Genomic DNA, 19,046 nt, shown 5'->3' on the forward strand with positions numbered 1-19,046 from the left:
GGTCACATGATGAACATGAACATGATGGACACCCGTTCGTCCAATCACAGAGCGTGTTGTTGAACTGCATCGTCCTCACTCTTGTCCCTGGCACTGCATTGTGTGTGTGTGTGTGTGTGTGTGTGTGTGTGTGTGTTTGTGTGTGTGTTTAATCCAGAACGTCCGTGTTCAGGAGAGTCGCGCCGGCTTCAGCGGTTCGGTCAGCATCCCCTCCATCACCAAGAACCGGGGGGAGCCGGGCCGCTCCATGAGCGCCAGCAGCGGGCTGGGCATACGTGAGTACCGGCAGTCCCCCCCCCCCTCTCCCTGTAGTCAGAACCTCCACTCACCTGTCCCCCTCCCCTACAGGCTCATCCTCTCAGAACGGCAGCGCTCTGCGCAGGGAGCTGTCGGGGGGGAGCTACGGATCTAAACGGCAGACCATGACCTCCCCCTCGGAGAGCTCCCTGTCCTCCGGCGGGGGCATGGACATCGGAGACGCGCCGCTGTCTCAGTTCGACAGGGAGGTGAGTGAACGCGCGTCGCCGCTTCTGATCCTCTCACGTCTGATTGGACGCCGTGATCGATTTCCTGTCATGTGATGATAATCATTAGACGTAAAGATATTTAGAAACCCGATCACGTTGCTCCCCATTAAACGGTCTCCTCCCGCTCCATCTGCCACAAACATCCAGCCCCCCTCCGTCCCCCTCCTCAGTGCAGGCCTGGCCTCATCCCGGCCATCCACCTGATTGGTTAATCTCCCTGTGATGTCAGCGCCCTGCTGCAAACTGCCTCACGTAGCTCCAGACGGTTACTGAAGGACACACGGCTCATGGTCACATGACCAGTTGGACTTTAAATATGGCCGCTCTGCCTCCCCACACAATCTATGACTCAGCACCGACAGTAACTACCCCACCCTTCATCCTTCCACCCTCAAACCGACTGCCATCCCTCCTGTGACCCCCCGCCCCCCATCCTCATGTCCCATGAGACCGGATGCTGTCAGCTCCATCACGCCCCCCATTCCCCGCCTCCTCTCATACCCCCCGACCCCACCCCACCCCAGCATGTTGTCTGTGGGCTGGGCGCTGAGTCTGAACTCTCCTCTGCAGTGGCAGGCGGTCTCCCCGTCGGAGAAGACCCCCGATCTGAAAAGGGCTTTAAGGACCCTCCTTAGTAAGATGAAGGTAAAGTCAACGGCTGCACGAACACAGCACCGAGAGCACCGCCACGCCACACGCACAACACAAACACACGCATGAGGCACATTCAGAATGCAGATGCAGTCACATGCTGTCAGCCAAAGCCCCCCCCCCCCCTTGTGGCCCCTCGCCGCACCGAGCGCCATCAGCCACCCCTCACCCAGCCTCGTGTCATTTTAAGTTGCTGATGTGATGAAGCCAAGCTGCCATCTCTTCCCACTGCTGCCTCCACAACCAATCACAGAGCATGTCTGTGATCTGCTTCCACACTGACAGCCTCCTGACGCCCCCCCCCCCCCCAGAGGCGTCATAGTAGCCTGTTACAGAAACACAGTCAAAAAAGAAGGATAGCGTGTGCTATTGATGACAGGAACCGCTGGTGTGGGATGCGCTCCTAGGTCACATGACGCTCCAGACAGGAAGAACGTTTCTAAATGTGGAAACATTTCTGACATGAGATGAATCTGATTGAAGACGTTCCTGAAGCAGAACCTCGTCCTCTGTCTGAAGCAGCAGCAGAAATCACACGTCTTTTTTTTGGGGGGGTGGGGGGGGTTCCGTTCCATCACATATGGGCCACCAACACACGCTGTGTGTGTGTGTTTGTGTGTGTGTGTGTGTTGCTCCGGCCTCGTCCCGTCTGCATGTTTGTTTTCCTCTGCTGATCACATCCGATCAATGAAGCCGATCGTCTGCGGATGATGTGGAAATGTAGAGGCGCTGGAATTCATGACATTCCATCTGTCCTCCATTCTGAACGGCTTTTTAATAATAATAATAAATGTTCATGTTCATTTGTTCTGGACAGAAGTTTCTGTTCTTTCACATATTTATCGATAAAGTTTATTTCAGGTTCACGTCCAGAATCTCATTTATAAATGTCTCCCCCCTCCTTTCATCTCCCTTTCCTGATTTCTCTCTATTCCTGTCACTTTTCCCTCTCCTCCTTCAGGACTCAGACTCCCCCCGTCACTCCACGGCCTCCAACAGCTCCACCTTCAGCAGCCCCCCCAGTCCGGCATCCCCACACAAAACCAAGTCCCTGTCCCTGGAGAGCACAGACCGGATGGGCTGGGACACATGAGCCTCGGTCCACGCCGCCCAGCCCACCGACCGACCTGGACTCCAGACCCTCCTCTTACACCCCCACCCCCCACATAGCCGCGTCTACCATCGTTTCTGAAAGCCCCGCCCTAAGAACTGCACCTCCTACCGGTCCCACGTCACCGTTAGCCTCAACGCTCTTCCACTACGGGGCAGAAACTCTGTCGCCTCTTTGAGGGAAACATTAAGAAACATCAGTGTGTGTGTGTGTGTGTGTGTTTGTGTGTGTGTGAGAGAGAGAGGGGCTTGCCAGTGTGTGTATGTGTTCATTCAGAAAGGGCACACAATATAAGAACGAGACACCCCCCCCTCCCCGTCTGACACTCTGACCCCGGTTCATTCAGACACTCTGAAACTTCACTACAACAGAGGAGGAGAGGAAATGATTTGTACTTGTACAGAGAACCCTGCGGGATTTAGGGGAAAACACTTTAATTTATTTATCAACCTCCGTTTTCTCCTTCGAGTGCTGCAAACATTTAAGAGTGAAAAAAGCAAGAAAGAGAGGGAAGAAAGTGATTTTTATTTTGCTCCTTGTACTAAGTGCAGTGACTTTATAATATCTTTTTTGACCACCAAATATCAGCATTTATTATGCCGCCTCCTATGACATCATCACAGCTGCTCCGTGCTACTCTCTTTCTTATTGGTCAGTCTGTAGTGACATCAGCCAGCCCTGGGTGTGTCCTCCATCGTGGCAGGTCCCCATCCCGGTGATGTACATAGGTCCAGCGTAGAGAGTAATATATGATGAGGAAAATACCATAGAGAACGGAACGGCAAAGGAAAAGTAATCTTTGATTTTCCTTTTTGTTTGTTTTCAGAGTGATTTGAGATTTTTTTTTCTCACAAAAAGCCATTTTAACCACTTTACAGTTTTTTTTTTAAACATAATTTGATTTTAGATTTGTTTTATAATGTTCGTATGACACACACACATTCTGTGTGTGTATGTGTGTGTGTATGTTTCTCCCCACTCTGGGTTTAAATTAATTATATGTGGATGGACACTGCTTGCCGTCCTGTGGAATCAACATGTGTTGGAGACAGTTTGGACACAAGCTGTTCAGCTCTGTGATTGAAGCGTTAAAGTCACTGGTTAAACGGATCGGTCCTTCTGGTTTAACCCCCCCCCCCCTAAAAAAAAAAAGAAAATGGACAGACGCGTCATCTGTCTGACGGCCTTTACACGTAGAGGTGAAACAGAGAACACTAAAGCCAGAGTCGGCACTTTGGTTTATATTTGTAGCTCAGTGCTACCTGTCTGTCAGATGAGCAGGGCTGGATATCTAACCCCCCTACGGGTGGATTCTTTGGTGAGGGAGGGGGTGGGAGGCCTCCGGAATAACTATGTGCTCTGCAGCCAAAAACCCGTTACCTCCGTCGCATCCTAGAGACGCATTTTATTTTGGTTATCTCTCACGGAGCAGACAGAATGAAAACTGAGGGAACGACGTTCACCCAGTTAAAGAGACACTAAACACTAAAGTGTGCAGGAGGGACGTGCTCATTCCTAGTGATTCCCCCGTTCGACACAAGAAAACTCATTCCACCTTTGCTTTTAGTATTCCATTTTATGTAAGGAGAGAGGGAGAGGTCGGGCGCTCCACAGCGACACTAAGCTGGTTTTATTCCAAATAAACACCTCTTTGAAATCCATTAAGCTAGCAAGCCACTCCCAGTTGCTGCTGGAGTTTGTGTAGAATGTATTAGTCGGGTGGGGAGTTCGGTTTTAGCCACATGTTTTGTTATCGGTCAGCGTTGTACAGAAAAACTGATCCTCAGTGTCCCGGTTTTAGGAGGGAGAAAGAGAAACTCAGGAAATGTCCGGTGAATTATTTTCATTTAGATAAAAGTGGGTGCGTTAGGTTTGTTTAATGGAGTAGAGGGGAGTGTGCAGTACTTGACCCAAGTGGAGACAGTGGGGAGTAAAGGTGGAGGCCAGGTGAGAAATGTCAGGGGTGACCACAGTGAAAATCTAAATTAAAAAAATTCAAACGCCTTTGCATTTCAGTGAGGTCTTATCAACAGAAACTTCTATATTATTTTTCTCTTTCATATCATATTACACTTTGTTGTTTTTTTTCTAGGATTGCTTTGTAATAATTTGTACAGTTTTGCATGTTATAGATGTAATCATTTTGTTTTCGGTTTGTTGTTTTACTTGGATTTGCTCCTTTTTGAACGGTTTGGGCGTTTTACTGAGGATAACCCACTACAGGTGATGTAGATTCTTTTTTGCACAAAAATATTTAAGGTGTAAGGTCAAAACAAAAGTAATGTATGGAACTGGCTGCCACCCTGGTGTGGAGAACTCATTATATTAACCTGACTCCGATGTATTTCAATAAAGCGGAGGGCTGTTACGAATACATTTCCAGTGTGTCACTGTGTGGTCATTATTCATGTACTGACCTGTTTTTTTTGTTTTTAAAAAAAAAACTTTATTACAAATGAACAGCAAAAGTTCAGATTTTACATCTATACAAGTTTAGCCACTAGAGGAAACATTTTTGAGTAGCTGTACAAGTAAGGACACATTTTTAAACAGGACAAACTACTTTGGATCTAAAGTACGCCCCTCTATCACCCACTCAGACGGTAAAGATGTGTTCCAACACGTCAGACGCTGTCAATAGAAACTCACTCTTCCTCCTATCTTCATGTGTTTTAGTCACGTCTGTCCTTCAACGCTGCCTCTGAAACACTGTTCCGTCATAAGGCAAGAGTTTGTAGCTCCGGTACCTCAGCCCTTCACACTTTGAAGAGCTTCCCTTCCCAACAGTTTGCTTCTCTTCATGTACACCGCCTCACTGGAGCAGTGAAGTACCATCATGAAAACAGCTGACAAGGCTTTCATAATAAGTTGTGTACAGCAAGTGTTTTTGTTTATGTGGAGTTTAAAAGCATTGTTTTTATAAATAGGTGTTTGTCCCAATGAAGTCGGCGTTGGGAAAGTAGTGGTGTTGCTAGCAGGTCGGTACCTCTCTATCCTGAGAGAAGAGGCGAGGAGTAAAAGCTCGCATTCAGATCTGTCCGCAACAAACAAATAGTCCATCACTGGTCACATTCTGGACCAGCACCATCCTGTAGGTCCAATAAAAACTTTTACATCCCAGCTGTAACCAGCAGCATCTACCACAGCGCTGTAAACTGGACTTCAGTTTTAGGGTGAAACAACAGGACGAGGATAATTTAAGGCATCGGTCCGATCCCAGTCTAGTCAGGCTGGATCCAGACCTCAGCATCACGCTGAGTGGATATCAGCTGAAACCGTCTAGAAGGAAGTCGTCTCTCCTACTTCTACTCATCCTGTCACATCTTCAGATGTATCCATGGAAACGTGATGGCCTGCGCTCCCGCTCAGGCTGTGGCTCCGTCCTCCTCCAGGACCCTGTGGATCCCGTTGCCGGGGACGCTGAGGACAGCCTGGGCGGTGCTGCTGAGGTCTCTGGTGCTGCTGTGCCGCGATTGGCTCTCCAGCCTCTGGGTGGAGTCGTGGCGCGACGGGCTCTCCAGCCGATTGGTGCTGCAGTGCCTGGCCTGCGATTGGTCGTTGAGGCGAGGCAAGCTTCCGTAAGGCAGCCGGTCGTCTGTGGCTCTGAAACTGGAGGCTGTGTATCTGGGAGGAAAGCACAGGAGAGTGAGGAGCAGCCGGTGCATCACCCCCCCCATCTACAGCGCTACTGACACCCACCTTCCGTCCCTGGAGCGGTGCAGGCTGCCGTGGTAACTGCTCATCTTGGATCGCGAGCTGCGTACCGAGCCGGCCCGGCTGGTGCTGGCACTGGGGGGCTCGTCCAACATGGCGAGGTGGGTGGACGAGGCGTGGGTGGAGGTGCCCTGCGTGGATGTGCCCCGCGACTTCCTCGCGATGGGGGTGTTGGGGTCCCTGAGCAGCAGCTGGGTGAAGTCGGGCTCCTGGAGCACCTGTCTGCTCTCGTTGACCATCACACTGCAGCGGGGCAGGGGGGGAGTGAGGGAGGAGGGGGAGATGGGTGGGGGGAGCGGAGGGAGGGAGAGATGTAGGAGTGTTGGGAGAGAGAGGGGGAAGGTGGCGGGATGGGGGGCGCGGTAGAAGAGGATGGAGGTGTGTGTGGAGCAGGCGGTGGGAGAGGGGGTTAATGCTCTGTGTTTGGAGGGGGGAGGTGAGTGCAGAGAAGGGCCTGTTCACCACCAAGCACACACACACATCTAAACACACACACGCTACCGGGATACCGTTTAAACAGTCACATGACCGCCGGCTGCCTCCTCATTGGTCAGTCTGAACATCAGTTTGCGTTCAGTGCCTCTGATCCAAACAAGCACCAGGGTTTCACCATGTCTCAGTGTTACACCTGAGAACAGCCGGTCGTCACGGTAACAAGAGGATAACCTGGGTTTAGCTTGTGTTAGCCTGCATTAGCCTGTTAGCCTGTTTAAATGCTTCTTTTCCATGCTAAAGCTGTCGGCTCTTGTGAAGGAATTAGTTCAAAGACGTTTTGCCTCTAACATGTTTTAAGCGTCGTGTTTCAAACGGATGTGTGTGAAGCTGCTCTGGCGGAGAACCGTTCGCCGATGCTCTACGTACTCTTTGCGTCTCTTGCCGTGGAAGAAGCTGGCCCACTCAAAGCAGGTCTTCTTACTGCCCACCCAGAACACGGAGGGGATTCCAACGATCAGCATCATGAGGTACTTGATTAGGAATAGAACCAGGTCAGGACGGCTGGTGTGCTCCACCTGTGGGATGGACACACACACAGGATGTGCTTATAGTGGAGGTATAGATGTGTGTGTGTGTGATGGAGGCAGCTCTGCGAGGGAAAGAGAAGCTGATCAATCAGTGTGTGGGTGTGTTTTGAAGAGTTTGCGAGATGGAGAGGAGCCGTCTGGGGCAAAAACACCCACACACTGTGGGGCCTGTGGGCAGAATGTCAGGATCCACACTGTGAATTTCACTCCAGCCCCCCCCCCCCCCACACACACACACACACACGCTGTTTGTGTTAAAAAATGAAAACCTACTGCTTCTCTTTGTTAATCTTCAAAAAACAGTAAATCTCATAATAGAGGTTTTATCGACATTCACATCATGAACGTTACTGTAACAGAGATACTAATCAATCATTACACATAATCAATAATAATGATCAGTGTGAAAATTTAATTTGAGAATTATGAACGTGAACAGACCGCGTTTCCAGCAGAAGACGGCAATGTGACAAGTCATTGCGTTGTTGCTTTCTGCCGTACCACAGGACAGCAAACCGCAGACACACACACACACACACTCCTATTCTCTCATGTGCACACACTCATGCAGTCGCACACAGATGCAGTCATGACGGCCTCATTACGACTGGGTCCTGCTCAGCGTCCCGCGGCCCAGCGCTCCACGGATACACTCGTTATCACAGAACCAACATCCTGATCATCAGATGCATCTGCGGTGGCCCCCGCCTCTCGATCCCGTCTACGGCGGATCTGACCGGCTGTGATGCGGCGCTCAGAATCTGTTCAGCAGAGAGGGTTACGAGCCTCAGGGAAGGCTTTCAAGATAAATATAGTGAGTCTGAATGAGTCACTGTGAGCCTACAATACGTGCTTTCATTAAAGACGGTGGGGGCGGATGGGGGTCTTCTCTTTGTGTGACTTTTACACCTTGCAGCATCTTTACAGTTCACTTGTGTCATTCACGATAAAAGAACATGCGGCTTGTATTCAGATCGGCTGCAGCTCGACCCCCCCGACCTGCTCTCTGCAGCACAAACTCACACTCACACACACACACACACACACTGGATTACTGCACTAATACACACTGCAGTGAGTGTGTGACCGATTAAGAGCGCTACTGCTCTTACATCTCCTGTTACTTCCGTCAGCTGCAGCTTGATGCCATGGTAACCATGTGTGCAACTTTCAACCGTTCCTACAAGTCTTTCTCTGTTTCACACTGGGATTGAACGGAATCTTTGATTTGGTTCAACACTGTACGATACACACAAGCTGCACCACCATAGGCTCCACTACAAATTCCACTCTGAACACGCATCGGTAGGAGCGTGTGTGCAAACACACGCTCACGTGGGAGGAGGTAGCTGGCTGAGAGGAAGGATGCTCACGGAGAGAGGAGTGAATTATTAACGTCTCTATCAGACGAGGTGCTGGAGGCTCCTGCAGATCTGAGGAGCTGCTGAACACCAGGGTGTGTGTTTGTTCTCTGCTGGACTCAGCATCAGGTGTGAACGTTACCTGGTAGGGACAGGGGATGTGGTAGTCTCTACACTTCTCCTGGACCCATGTGGTCTCCCAGATGGACCGATAGCTGTTCTCGTAGAGATAGCAGCCCAGGACGGCCAGCAGAGGAACCAGATAGAGCACGGAGAACACGGCAATGCGGATCATGAACTTCACCAGCTTCTCCTGGTTCTCCTTCTCCAGTGGGATCTCCATGCGGACTCGGTTTAGTGCTGCAATTCCCGCCAGCAGCAACGCCACCCCGACCTGGAGAAAAGAGAGAACCGATCATCTGTTAGCTGTAAGCTGACATCATGTTTTAGAAGGTACTGGATGGCTGGACAGGAAGTGAACGTTTTCACAGCACTCCTCACCACAACATCCAGTCCCAGCGGCGCCAGCAGGAACCAGCGCAGCGCCGTCAAGTCATACAACCCCACGAAGCAAACGCCGCTGATGCTGTCTCCCTCGATCTTGTTCATGGCTAGCAGGCTAACGGTGAGGACACCGGGGATGCCCCAGGCACAGGCGTGGAATAGCAGGGCCTTCTTCTCTATCGCCTCGCTGCCCCATTTGGGAACAGCTGCCAGGAACCAGGTGATGGTCAGAATGACCCACCAGACGCTTCCAGCGATGGTGAAGAAGTACAGCACCATGAAGAGGAGGGTGCAGGCCTGAGGCAGACAGACGGAAGGGACATGTGGAGGAGATGTACCACCACTGCAGCAGAAAACCAGCAAAACTACACCAGACTGTTTTTTTTTTACCTTATTATGGGAGCCCTGTGTGACAGTAGAAGCCCTGAACCTCCCCAGACTCGCTGCGTTGCAGGAGACTTTGTCCTCCAGCAGGAACCCCAGGAAGAACACCAGGGACACCATCATGTAGCACACGGCATAGAAGATAATGGGACGCTCCGGGTAGCGGAATCGCGACACGTCGATGAGGAAGGTCAGGAAGGTGAAGAGGGTGGCGGACAGGCACACTATGGACACCACCCCGATGAAGTAGCGTGCGAACGTCAGCTCCTCGCGCGTGAAGTACATGTTGGGACAGGGGGGGGAGCAGTCGCGGACCCCCATGAAGGAGTAGCCCAGCTCGGGGTCTATTTTCAGTTCTCTGGGACACCAGAAGCCGTAGTCCCTTTGGACGGAGACGGGCGAGTCGGTGGAGTCGGAGCTGGACAGGAGGTCGACGGGACGGGGGTACGGCTCGTCGCAGTCCGGGAACCTGGGAACAGGAGAGGGAGGATGAACAAACAAACAAACAAACGAAGTCATGTGAGACAAAACGTCCAGCTAACAGAGGCAAACAACGCAGTCAGACATAAGTTTACAAAAACTATCGGTGACATGCAAGTATCTTCATTTCTATGATCCTCAGAATAAAATACTTCTCCGACGCCAGCCTGACTGCGAGTCCTGCTGACTCAGCGCCCGATGCAGCGGGGGTCGCAGATCGCTGCCATAAATCCTGGGTAAACGGAGCGCCGCTGTTGCACCAACCTGTTGCACTCCATCTCCTGCGGCCAGCTGACGCCGAACACGTCCATCAGCTTGTAGCAGTCGCTCTGGGCCCGCAGGCAGAGGCGGCGGCAGGGCAGCGTCATCCGGCCATACTCGGTGCACACGGGGGCGTAGAGCGCGCACAGGAACATCCGCAGGTCCGGAGAGCACTGCAGGTTCACCATGGGATGGAACGGCTGTGGGCGGGGGCAGAGAGAGGGTTTAAAGCGTAAGAAGCATAAAGGTGTGATGCTGATTTATTCTGGAACTAATCAAGAGGCCAAAGCGGCGGTGCCCCCCCCCCCACACACACACACACAGTCAGTGCCAAAAATAGCACAAAGAGACCCCCCCCATCCCTGTGACAGAAGCCCCATCCCACCATCTATTCCTTCCCTCCACACGGGGATGCTGCTGCTGACAGGGCCTTTTGTCTTGCTGGGGGGGGGGGCACGCTGCGACTGACTGACACACCGCGCTGATGTGGTTACACTCTCACACACAATCCAAAGCACCGACGGAAGTTTATTATTTTCATGCTAACACACCCCCACAGCAGCACAATAATGGTGTCACTCACATAAACCGAGCCAAGAGGCGTTGGGAGTTCAGGAAGCAGCAACATGCAAATGTGTGTGTGTGTGTGTGTGTGTGTGTGTGTGTGTGTGTGTGTGTGTGTGTGTGTGTGTGTGTGTGTGTTAGTGAATAAGTGGGAAAGCACAGATCTGACCCTGTGTGTCCAACAGCTCCAGGCTACATGCCTGTGTGTCCATGAATTTGCATAAATCTGTTGTGTTTTCGACAGGCCACCAGCCACACCCCACTCAGTCAGATATACACTACCCCCCCTTAAATTTTATGACAGGTCAAGGCAGATAATGACTGGGGAGGGGGGAAGGGAGGGGTGAGAAGACCTTGTTGCAGTGGTTCAAAATATGAAAACATCCCTCTGTGAGGGATCGGGTGACGATGGGTGAAGACAAGAATTTATTGCCTTGTCTCTGCTCTGTGTGTGGCGGCGGATCGCTTCAGGTGAATTACACGCCTGTCAAAACTGCGATCAATCACCCAGTCGATCGTGTAATATCTGTACAAACGGAGTGGTCACGTTTCACTGAGCACTACTGTACGATGACACCATCATAGATTCAGTCGTATCCCCTGGAGACCAGTATCACTCAGGGGATTATGGTATTTTCCGCACTATAAGGCGCACCTAAAAGCCTTTAATTTGCTGAAAAACCGACAGTGCAGTGCACCTTTTAATCCAGTGTGCCTTATGTATAAAAAAAGCTTTAAAATAAGCCATTTGTTGAAGGTGCGCTTTATAGTGCAGAAAATACTGTATTAGAAGACACAACAGCGACTCATCTTTAGGAACTGAAGAGCAGCACCGCAAGTTCCTGTCTGCTGCTGCTCGTCTGTCCTATGACATCATCAGTGGTTCTCAAACATGATGTCAAGCATCCTGAGGAAGCTGATTTCCTGCTTGGAGGAGATCCCTGAATGATTGATGCAAAAATTTTCCATACAAACAGATGACGCGGTAAAGGCTGAATAAATAGACAAGCGAAAAGAAGTGATCCATCGCTCGTGAGGAAATATTGAAATCCTGCTGTTGAGTAAAGACACTACTAACCTCATGAGGTGAGAGCGGCAATATTGACATTGTTGATATATAAAGTTTCTAAATTTTATATTAGAAACTTTATATATCAGGGATCAACTTTCTCTCCCACCATCCGTACCCTTCTTCCATCCTTTCAGCGCCTTCACTCAGCCTTTCTGTTACAGTCAGCCATCATGTGAGCCAGTTTGGGCAGGACTGAACCAGTGACGGATGACACACACGACAGATTCATGCAGCTTCATCCACACAGTAGTGGTCATGTGATCGACCCAAACACCTCCTTAAAAAAACCATGTTCAGGCCAGAGGAGCCCTGGTGCACCATGGGGATTTGATGCTAATGGCTACACTGGAAACAGCTGGTGAGCGACTCGTCCAATGAATGGCCAAGAGTTGGTCATGTACGGAGAATGAAGCATGTAATATGAAAAACGAGCCGCCTGAGGGGGTGGCGGTATGCTAATAGTATTTCAGATTCAAGCCTGGCTGCTGCAGTCATTATGTATTCATGGGAGTTTCTGATCTCTGAAATATATGAAACAACATGGGAATCTGGAAATAGCAGGTGCACGCACTGGAATATGTTGGGATTCTTATTCCAGTGAAGGTCAACACCTCCTCCACAGAAGGGGTGTACACTGAGTTCACCATCAAATCTGCATCACACAAAACAGATAACATTTAAAATAAAATGTCTAGAAAGAAAGAATGTAAAAAAGAATTTACATCACAATGAAATTGTGACAGTGATTCAGAGGGGAAAGCTGTGAGCGTCATAAGTCAAGGAAGGATTCATTTTATTCGTCTTTGCCTTTCTTACTCGACGTGTAAAACGTCTTTGGTGACCAACACCTTCTGATACTAAAAATTAGATAATAAAGATTACAGCTTGTTTACTGAGGTGAATTAGATTCATTCCTGCTGATCTAATTAGTCTCTGATCAAATGGAAATTATCGTCGGAGCTCTGAGGCTGACTGGATTTAGTCTATGGAGCAAATGCCTAAAACTTTCACAGAAAACTCGGGAATATCACATTAATAATTGTGAATTTATGTGATTTAGTTCAGTGAGGTCTTCCTAAGTTCCTTTACTTAATGTACAGATTTTTGTTTGATGAATCCTCTCATCTTCAAACTACGAGCAGGGGAAAACAGGAAACACAGCTGACCTCAGCTTCACCTCCGTACGTTTCAGAGGTTATAAAACACTTTTTAAATCACATCAGGGCTCTGATGATATGAAATATTAACGTGTCCCGCTGGAGGTTCTACCACCGCTCCTGTAGTGATTAGTTTTAAAGCAGGCTCTGAGTCAGCTACAAAGATGGAAAGACTGATGAAATGCTGACAAAGAACTCGACCATGACCGACTGCTCTGCATCGACCCACCCTTTTAAAAATGCCTCACCCCTCTTCCCATCACCCCTCCCCTCCTGCATTTTCTCTCCTTCTCTCCCTCCCTTATCCTCCTTTCTCCTCTGCTGCCACTCCAATTCACCAAATATCCAAGCTCAGCACCATGGCGACGAGTGATGCATCACCAGGGAGGAGGTGGAGGGGGAGGAGGAGGTAGAGGAGGGGGGAGGAAGAGGGTGGAGAGCTGGGTTCGAGGAGGTCAGGGCGTGGGGCGGAGGGGACCACCTCCCGGGAGGCAAGAAAGCCTCTGCTGCCTTTGTTAGAAGCACAATTGGGACTGTTTCCCGGGAAACGGGCGAGCCCTGCAGAGGGGGGAGGGAGAGGACAAAAGGGAAGGGTGAGGGGGAGTTGAGTGAGTAGGTGAGGGAGAGAGGAGGGATGGCTCGACAGAGTCAGCGTGTCATTCACCGCTGACGGTGTGGAGTCTGATCGGGTTGTTGTGGACCAGCAGCTTTCAGCACACTGCCAATAAACACCGTGTTGGACATTAAATGAAACAAGAGGCTCCTTTATAGCCCAGGTCACGCTGGGTAGGGTTTATCAAACTGTGTGTGTGTGTGTGTGTGTGTGTGTGTGTGTGTGTGTGTGTGTGTGTGTGTGTGTTAAGCAGGGATACATCTTTACTAGCTGTAACAATGACCTTTCTAAATAGTCAATTCAGTTTACTGTAGCGAGTTTTAGACTGGAGAGCTTCATCAGCATTTTACACAACCTCTACTGTACACAACACACACACACACACACACACACACACTTCACTTTGCCTGCACAGCTCCATTCACATAGCATGGGTGGGGTATCTGGGTTATGGAGCGGAGCAGCTGTAATGTGACACAGTTTGTCTGAATGTGCTGTAAACCTGAGACGAGGGGCTGATTTAACGAAACGAACGGAGCAGGAAATGATTGCACCTAAAAAAAAACCCGGAGCGGATCAAAAACAGATCAGCAAACAGAAGGAAAGAGAACCAGAATTATAATCATAACACTGTACTTCTTATAAACGCCGCATCTGAAAAACAAACTACCGTCAAAGTTGGAAACGTGACCGTAAAACATTCTTTCTGTAGCTACAATCTGCATCGACCTCTAAAGACGGGGGATTTTAGCCCATTTCTTTTTGTCTTTTTGTAATGCCAGGCAAATCCGCCACGCTCTCAGTTATCTTATGTGAGAGTGGCACAATATCATTGTGGCACAGAAATAGCAGATTCCCAGCCCCAAGGCCGATGTCCCACTTCAGTGGCGAGGTCATTCGGCGGTCAGCGACGGCTGACTAAAGGAGGATGAAGACAAACAGAAAATCCTGTTTGTCAGAATTTATTCTGTTTTATGCGGGAAGACAAACAGGAAGAAACATTTTAAATATGAAACAGCTTTAGATTTAATATTCTTATTTACAAGAAAAAACAACAACATAAAAGCTGTTTTTGCATGGAAAGAGTGCATTTTTGAGAGGAAAAAAAACCTTGAAAAACAAAAGACATTCAGTAAGACACCACTTTAGGGGAATTAGACAAAAAACTGCATGAGCGGCAGGCGTTGGTTCACGTCCAAATCCCAGTTTCTCCATGGTGCGAGGCATTCATCATCATTATCATGGCTATTCAGTGCACCTAATCCCCTTTAAAATCAACTGTCAATTCTCATTTGGCTGCCTTCAACATCTTACAAGTTTTGAATTCTCCCATGAACTGAATCCGGAGCGTTAGCCAGACAACAAGAGCTCAACAGAGGCGATGTCTCCATTCCTTAGAACCTTTTGCGTTTCAATGTGTTTTCCAAACCCAATGAGAGTTAAAAGAGACTTAATTGTGGATCCATGACCAATCAAAGTGAACACCATCCCAAAAGCAATCGGCACTCTCTGTTCACCACAACCCACACACTACGACTAGGCCGAACATACTGACCTGGTCACAGAACCACTCACCAGCAGCACTGAGTTACTGTAGTTACACTTTGGAGAGGAAGAAGCGATTCTATCAAAACTGCATTAATCCGTTTGATTTAAACGTTAAGATACCTGTAGAAAGAATATATTAGAAATGACTCTGATGACCTGAGTGTGAGCAGGAAAGCAGAGCCGGGAGCGTTGGCATCCCTTCCGTGTGACGGTAGCTGTGGACGTGGAACAACGGGATGTGATGCTGTGTGCTGATCGTGTTCAGGGGTTACATGACCCACGGTTTATTGTGTCACACACTCTCCCTCCCTCAATGTGTCCACAGTACAGAGAGCAGCACAGATGGCCGGCAGGGCTCCACACATGGATGTTATCGCTGTGCCGGTCAGAACGGGGTGGATATTGAAGGGTAAAAGTGGAAGAGGGAGTCAATGGAACATGATACAGGATGGTCAAACTGAGATAATTATAGATGTGTGTGCTGATACACACCAGGCCTACCGATAGGCAGACAGTTCAGTGAACAGAGCATCCGATGTGATGCTTTGCTGCCAGTATTGCTAGATAGACTGAGCTTCCAGAGGGATCAGCCTATATAAAGGATGGGATTAACGTAACGAGGTGATGCATCTGCTCCATGATTATGCTTAAATGCCTGACTCTATGTTTCAGAGAGGATAACACAGCCACAACAGGCAGATGCTGGGGCTGCTGGTGAAGCTACAGATTATCTAAAAGGTCGAAACAATAAAACATGGAATAAACACTAGAATCTGAGGTTTAATCCATCGACCGCACTAAAGTTAAACAGAGGACAGTTCAGGACCTTCACTTCCAGAATGAGTTGACTAACTGCTCACAAGCCTGTTATGTAAAACAGCTTTGGTGCATAACAGATGATGCGGAGTGCTGTGTTTAGCTGGATCTGTCAGTCAACATGCCAGACCATTTTGGGACAACACGCCTTGTTAAATCTGTGGGCTTTAATGCACTGCTGTCACGGCCTGCAGGGACAAACATTAAAACTTAATGTTCATCTTTCATGTTTTGGTAATACACAGCAGGGCCCTGGAGCTAAAGCAGCCAAATTAAAGTAGGCTATCACTTCAATATTACTCACTCCTTGCACAATGCGGCTATGGTGGCATCTATGTAGGATCATGATGTCCATGGGGCAGGCAGTGCAGGAGACACACTGAACCATTTATCAACATGTAGGAGGACCCAACCTCTGTCCTGACCTGTAAAACTGTCTGTGGAGGTTTACTACTGTATAACCACAACAGCATGAGTCACAACCCTGCTCGGAAAGCATCAGAGGGAGGAGCGACGTAAGAGGGCCATTAAAGAGAAAAGTAATGCATTTAGACAGCTGCTGCAAATCTGTAAAGAATGAATAAAGGTGAGGGGTAAAGGGGCGTGAGCGGGAATCGAGCCCATGGCCGCTGAGCATCTACACCACAGAGCTATGGGAGCATCTATCTTTAAAGTTTTAAATATTTTTAAAACAATTCGGATGTTTTGAAATAAAAACATGCAATTGCAATTAATGCAATTGCCATTTACTCTATAAATCAAAAAATTGTGAAAATTCTCTTCAATTTCTTGTATCGGAACAAATCCGAATGACTGGTTTCCTATGATCAACAACTGAAAAGCCAAATATATTCTATTTAAAATTATATAAAGAGCGAAAGAAATGTGTTTTTGTCTGTGAACTTATAAATTCAGAGTAATTGGACTGAGGATAGGTCAGCAAAAGGAGGAAAACTGAAAGGAAAAAAACAATTTGATCTAATGATCTACTTTCCATCTAAATCTTGTTATTTGCAACAGGTCACATTTGGAGGGAATTCAAACGACATGCGGCTCAAGAACACGCCTGAATAAAATACTGAGGGAATTTACCAGACAAACATGTGAAAAATTTTAATAACATAAACACCCAGAACACAAAGGCTTCTCTCTTCTCACTAACACTTATATTAAAAATAACTGCAAATATTTTGAATTATAGCCAAATGAAATTTATAAAATACTTTGATCTGGTAAAAAAAACTGACTGCGTACATTTTTCTCTCATTATTGGTTTAAACAGATACAATACGAACACATTTTATTATGGCACAGATATTTATATTTTTGTCAGATTTTATTGAAAAAAATATTTTTAATTACTAAATCAAAAGCTCTGATCACTAACACTTCCCTCTTGATGTGTTAGTACTAATAATCAGCACAATTTCATTTTGAAGCACTGTTTTCTATAAGTTTCTGGGTCGGCGGCGTACTGTACCTCCATGGCGAGCGCGGCAGTCTGCTGGTCATAATGGTTCAGAATGTTGGGCATGAAAGTGGAGTTGTAGGGCAGCCCCTGGCACATACGAAGGGTGATGGGCTCACAGGTGAAGAGACTGTGGCTCCCCGCTGCCGCATCCATGGGGATGGCAACGCATGCTGTCAGCATGGACACCGACAGAACCCACAGGAGATCCATGTCTTGTGAGTAAAGCAGAAGACGAGAAAGGGAGATGATTTCTGCCTCATCCACTAGGACGAACAAAATGCAAGGCTTGAAGAGTGTCCAGGATGGTCCGTTAGTCTCTTCCTCCTCTTCAGGTCACAGAGAAACAGCCTGGATCGGGCGACGTAATCCAACACAGCCATGGTGGAAGCTGGCTGCATCCATCACTGTGAGGATTCGAGTCAGCAGACCTCCATCACCGGCATGATGGGCTGTGTTTTTACACATCCCACACCTCCTGCCTCTCTCGACCGAATTGATGCTTTGGAGAAAATATGGAGGACAAATGCAGATGATGCTCTGCCGGTGACCTGAGATTAAAAGCAAAACATTTTAAATGTATTTGATATCAGGTGATCAGTAGTAGATACTCTATTAGGTACATTAATTACAGATTGCGCATGAATAACACACCAAGAGGCTGTTTCTAGAGGTTTGGTGACTGTGAATGATGACATTAACAGAATGACTTAGACCCACAAACACAACATAATCCAGACTAGGATACATTAATGCTAATTATCACACTTATAGCCTTACTTTATCAATTAGGTGGATATTTATAGTTTTTTCACGAGACTTTATTAAAATGACAATTACTATGATGCTACTTTAAAAAAATATTAATAATATAATTGAAATTTGTGGACTAAGGAACACCAAATTTGAGATTATTAGTGATTTGTAAGGGAAATGCTTCATTTATAAAACAGTACAGCCCGACATCTTTCCATTCACTGAGACGCAAAATAATAGGAACAACACTTCCTTAAATCTTATCAACACATAACCTACAACCTTCTGAGGGGTTCTTATTGTAAGCGCGTCATTACTGTGTGTGTTAGCCTACCTGAGGGCAACATTGACGGGCTGCTCCTGTTAGCTCCGATAAATTAATTGCTCCCCATTAATGTGAGTTAGCTAACTGACGCGCCCGGGCGGCTCCTCACGGCTGCTTGTGTACCCACACTAACCGAGTCACTCCGGATAAATTATTGTGTGAAATAAGAAAAAATGTCAGATAAAAAAAAAATATCAAAGTGGCGCAGCGAAGACAAAAGATGACGGTTATTTAAATGACGTTAACCGTGGCATGTGCAGCCTACGTGACGCTACCGGTGTAGTAATTCAACGCACCGAGCGGGACGGCAGCTAAGGCGCTTGGTTCATGAGAAATGCATTGGTTATAGGTGAGGAATAAAATGGTGGAAATAAAGACAACTTTACCTTGAATGCTGTACCGATAATTCACGTGTTACAATGAGGTCTCCACCGCTCCTCGAGTTGGTAACAATGAGTGTCCCTCCAGCAGCTCCCTCCTCCCGGCTCCTCCTGTCCTCTGTCCCCCTCCCCGCGTCGGTCCCCCTCCGCTCTGCGAACTCCAAGCGCGCGACATTTCAAAAACAACTTCCTGTCAAGACTTTAAAAATTAAAAGCTTCGTGGAGGCAGAGAACCGAGTCTGACAAGTATTCGCACGGGAGGCCTAAAATTTTTTGCCACAGATACACAAAGGCAGCAAACAAACAAACAAATAAATAAACGAAGCAAACAT

At 48.0% G+C, this 19,046-nt stretch overlaps 2 protein-coding genes across 8 annotated transcripts in view; one reads left to right on the plus strand and one right to left on the minus strand.

Annotated features, from left to right (window-relative positions):
- cdc42bpab (CDC42 binding protein kinase alpha (DMPK-like) b) overlaps positions 1-4,668 on the plus strand; it is a 65,313-nt gene extending 60,645 nt beyond the window's left edge. For 4 of the 7 annotated variants that reach the window (XM_068342983.1, XM_068342985.1, XM_068342987.1 and 1 more), the window contains 4 exons: positions 158-275; positions 349-506; positions 1,098-1,172; positions 2,140-4,668. In XM_068342983.1, the coding sequence (XP_068199084.1) occupies positions 158-275; positions 349-506; positions 1,098-1,172; positions 2,140-2,271 (483 nt within the window). In that variant the 3' untranslated portion in view covers positions 2,272-4,668. The remainder of the gene's footprint in view (positions 1-157; positions 276-348; positions 507-1,097; positions 1,173-2,139) is intronic. The other 3 variants (XM_068342986.1, XM_068342989.1, XM_068342988.1) reach the window with 1 other exon arrangement.
- A 91-nt stretch (positions 4,669-4,759) lies between these two features.
- fzd3a (frizzled class receptor 3a) lies at positions 4,760-18,838 on the minus strand. Its single transcript, XM_068342990.1, has 9 exons — positions 18,721-18,838; positions 17,266-17,804; positions 10,019-10,215; positions 9,281-9,743; positions 8,888-9,187; positions 8,529-8,780; positions 6,865-7,013; positions 5,989-6,246; positions 4,760-5,913 (listed from the first exon to the last, which is right to left on the minus strand). Exons 2-9 carry the CDS (start codon positions 17,464-17,466, stop codon positions 5,655-5,657), a joined length of 2,079 nt encoding a protein of 692 aa, XP_068199091.1. The 5' UTR covers positions 17,467-17,804; positions 18,721-18,838; the 3' UTR covers positions 4,760-5,654.
- Between the last annotated feature and the right edge of the window lie 208 nt (positions 18,839-19,046).

This window comes from Antennarius striatus, chromosome 19 (genome assembly GCF_040054535.1).
Source record: "Antennarius striatus isolate MH-2024 chromosome 19, ASM4005453v1, whole genome shotgun sequence".
Taxonomy (NCBI): domain Eukaryota; kingdom Metazoa; phylum Chordata; class Actinopteri; order Lophiiformes; family Antennariidae; genus Antennarius; species Antennarius striatus.

Excerpts from the sequence above, each read along its gene's own strand:
- fzd3a (XM_068342990.1), bottom strand. The coding sequence starts at position 17,466 with ATGGATCTCCTGTGGGTTCTGTCGGTGTCCATGCTGACAGCATGCGTT. Across the intron at positions 10,216-17,265 it reads CTGCCGCGCTCGCCATGGAG|CCGTTCCATCCCATGGTGAA; the intron begins GTACAGTACGCC and ends CCCCGCCCACAG. Across the intron at positions 6,247-6,864 it reads CACGGCAAGAGACGCAAAGA|TGTGATGGTCAACGAGAGCA; the intron begins GTACGTAGAGCA and ends GCCCCGCTGCAG.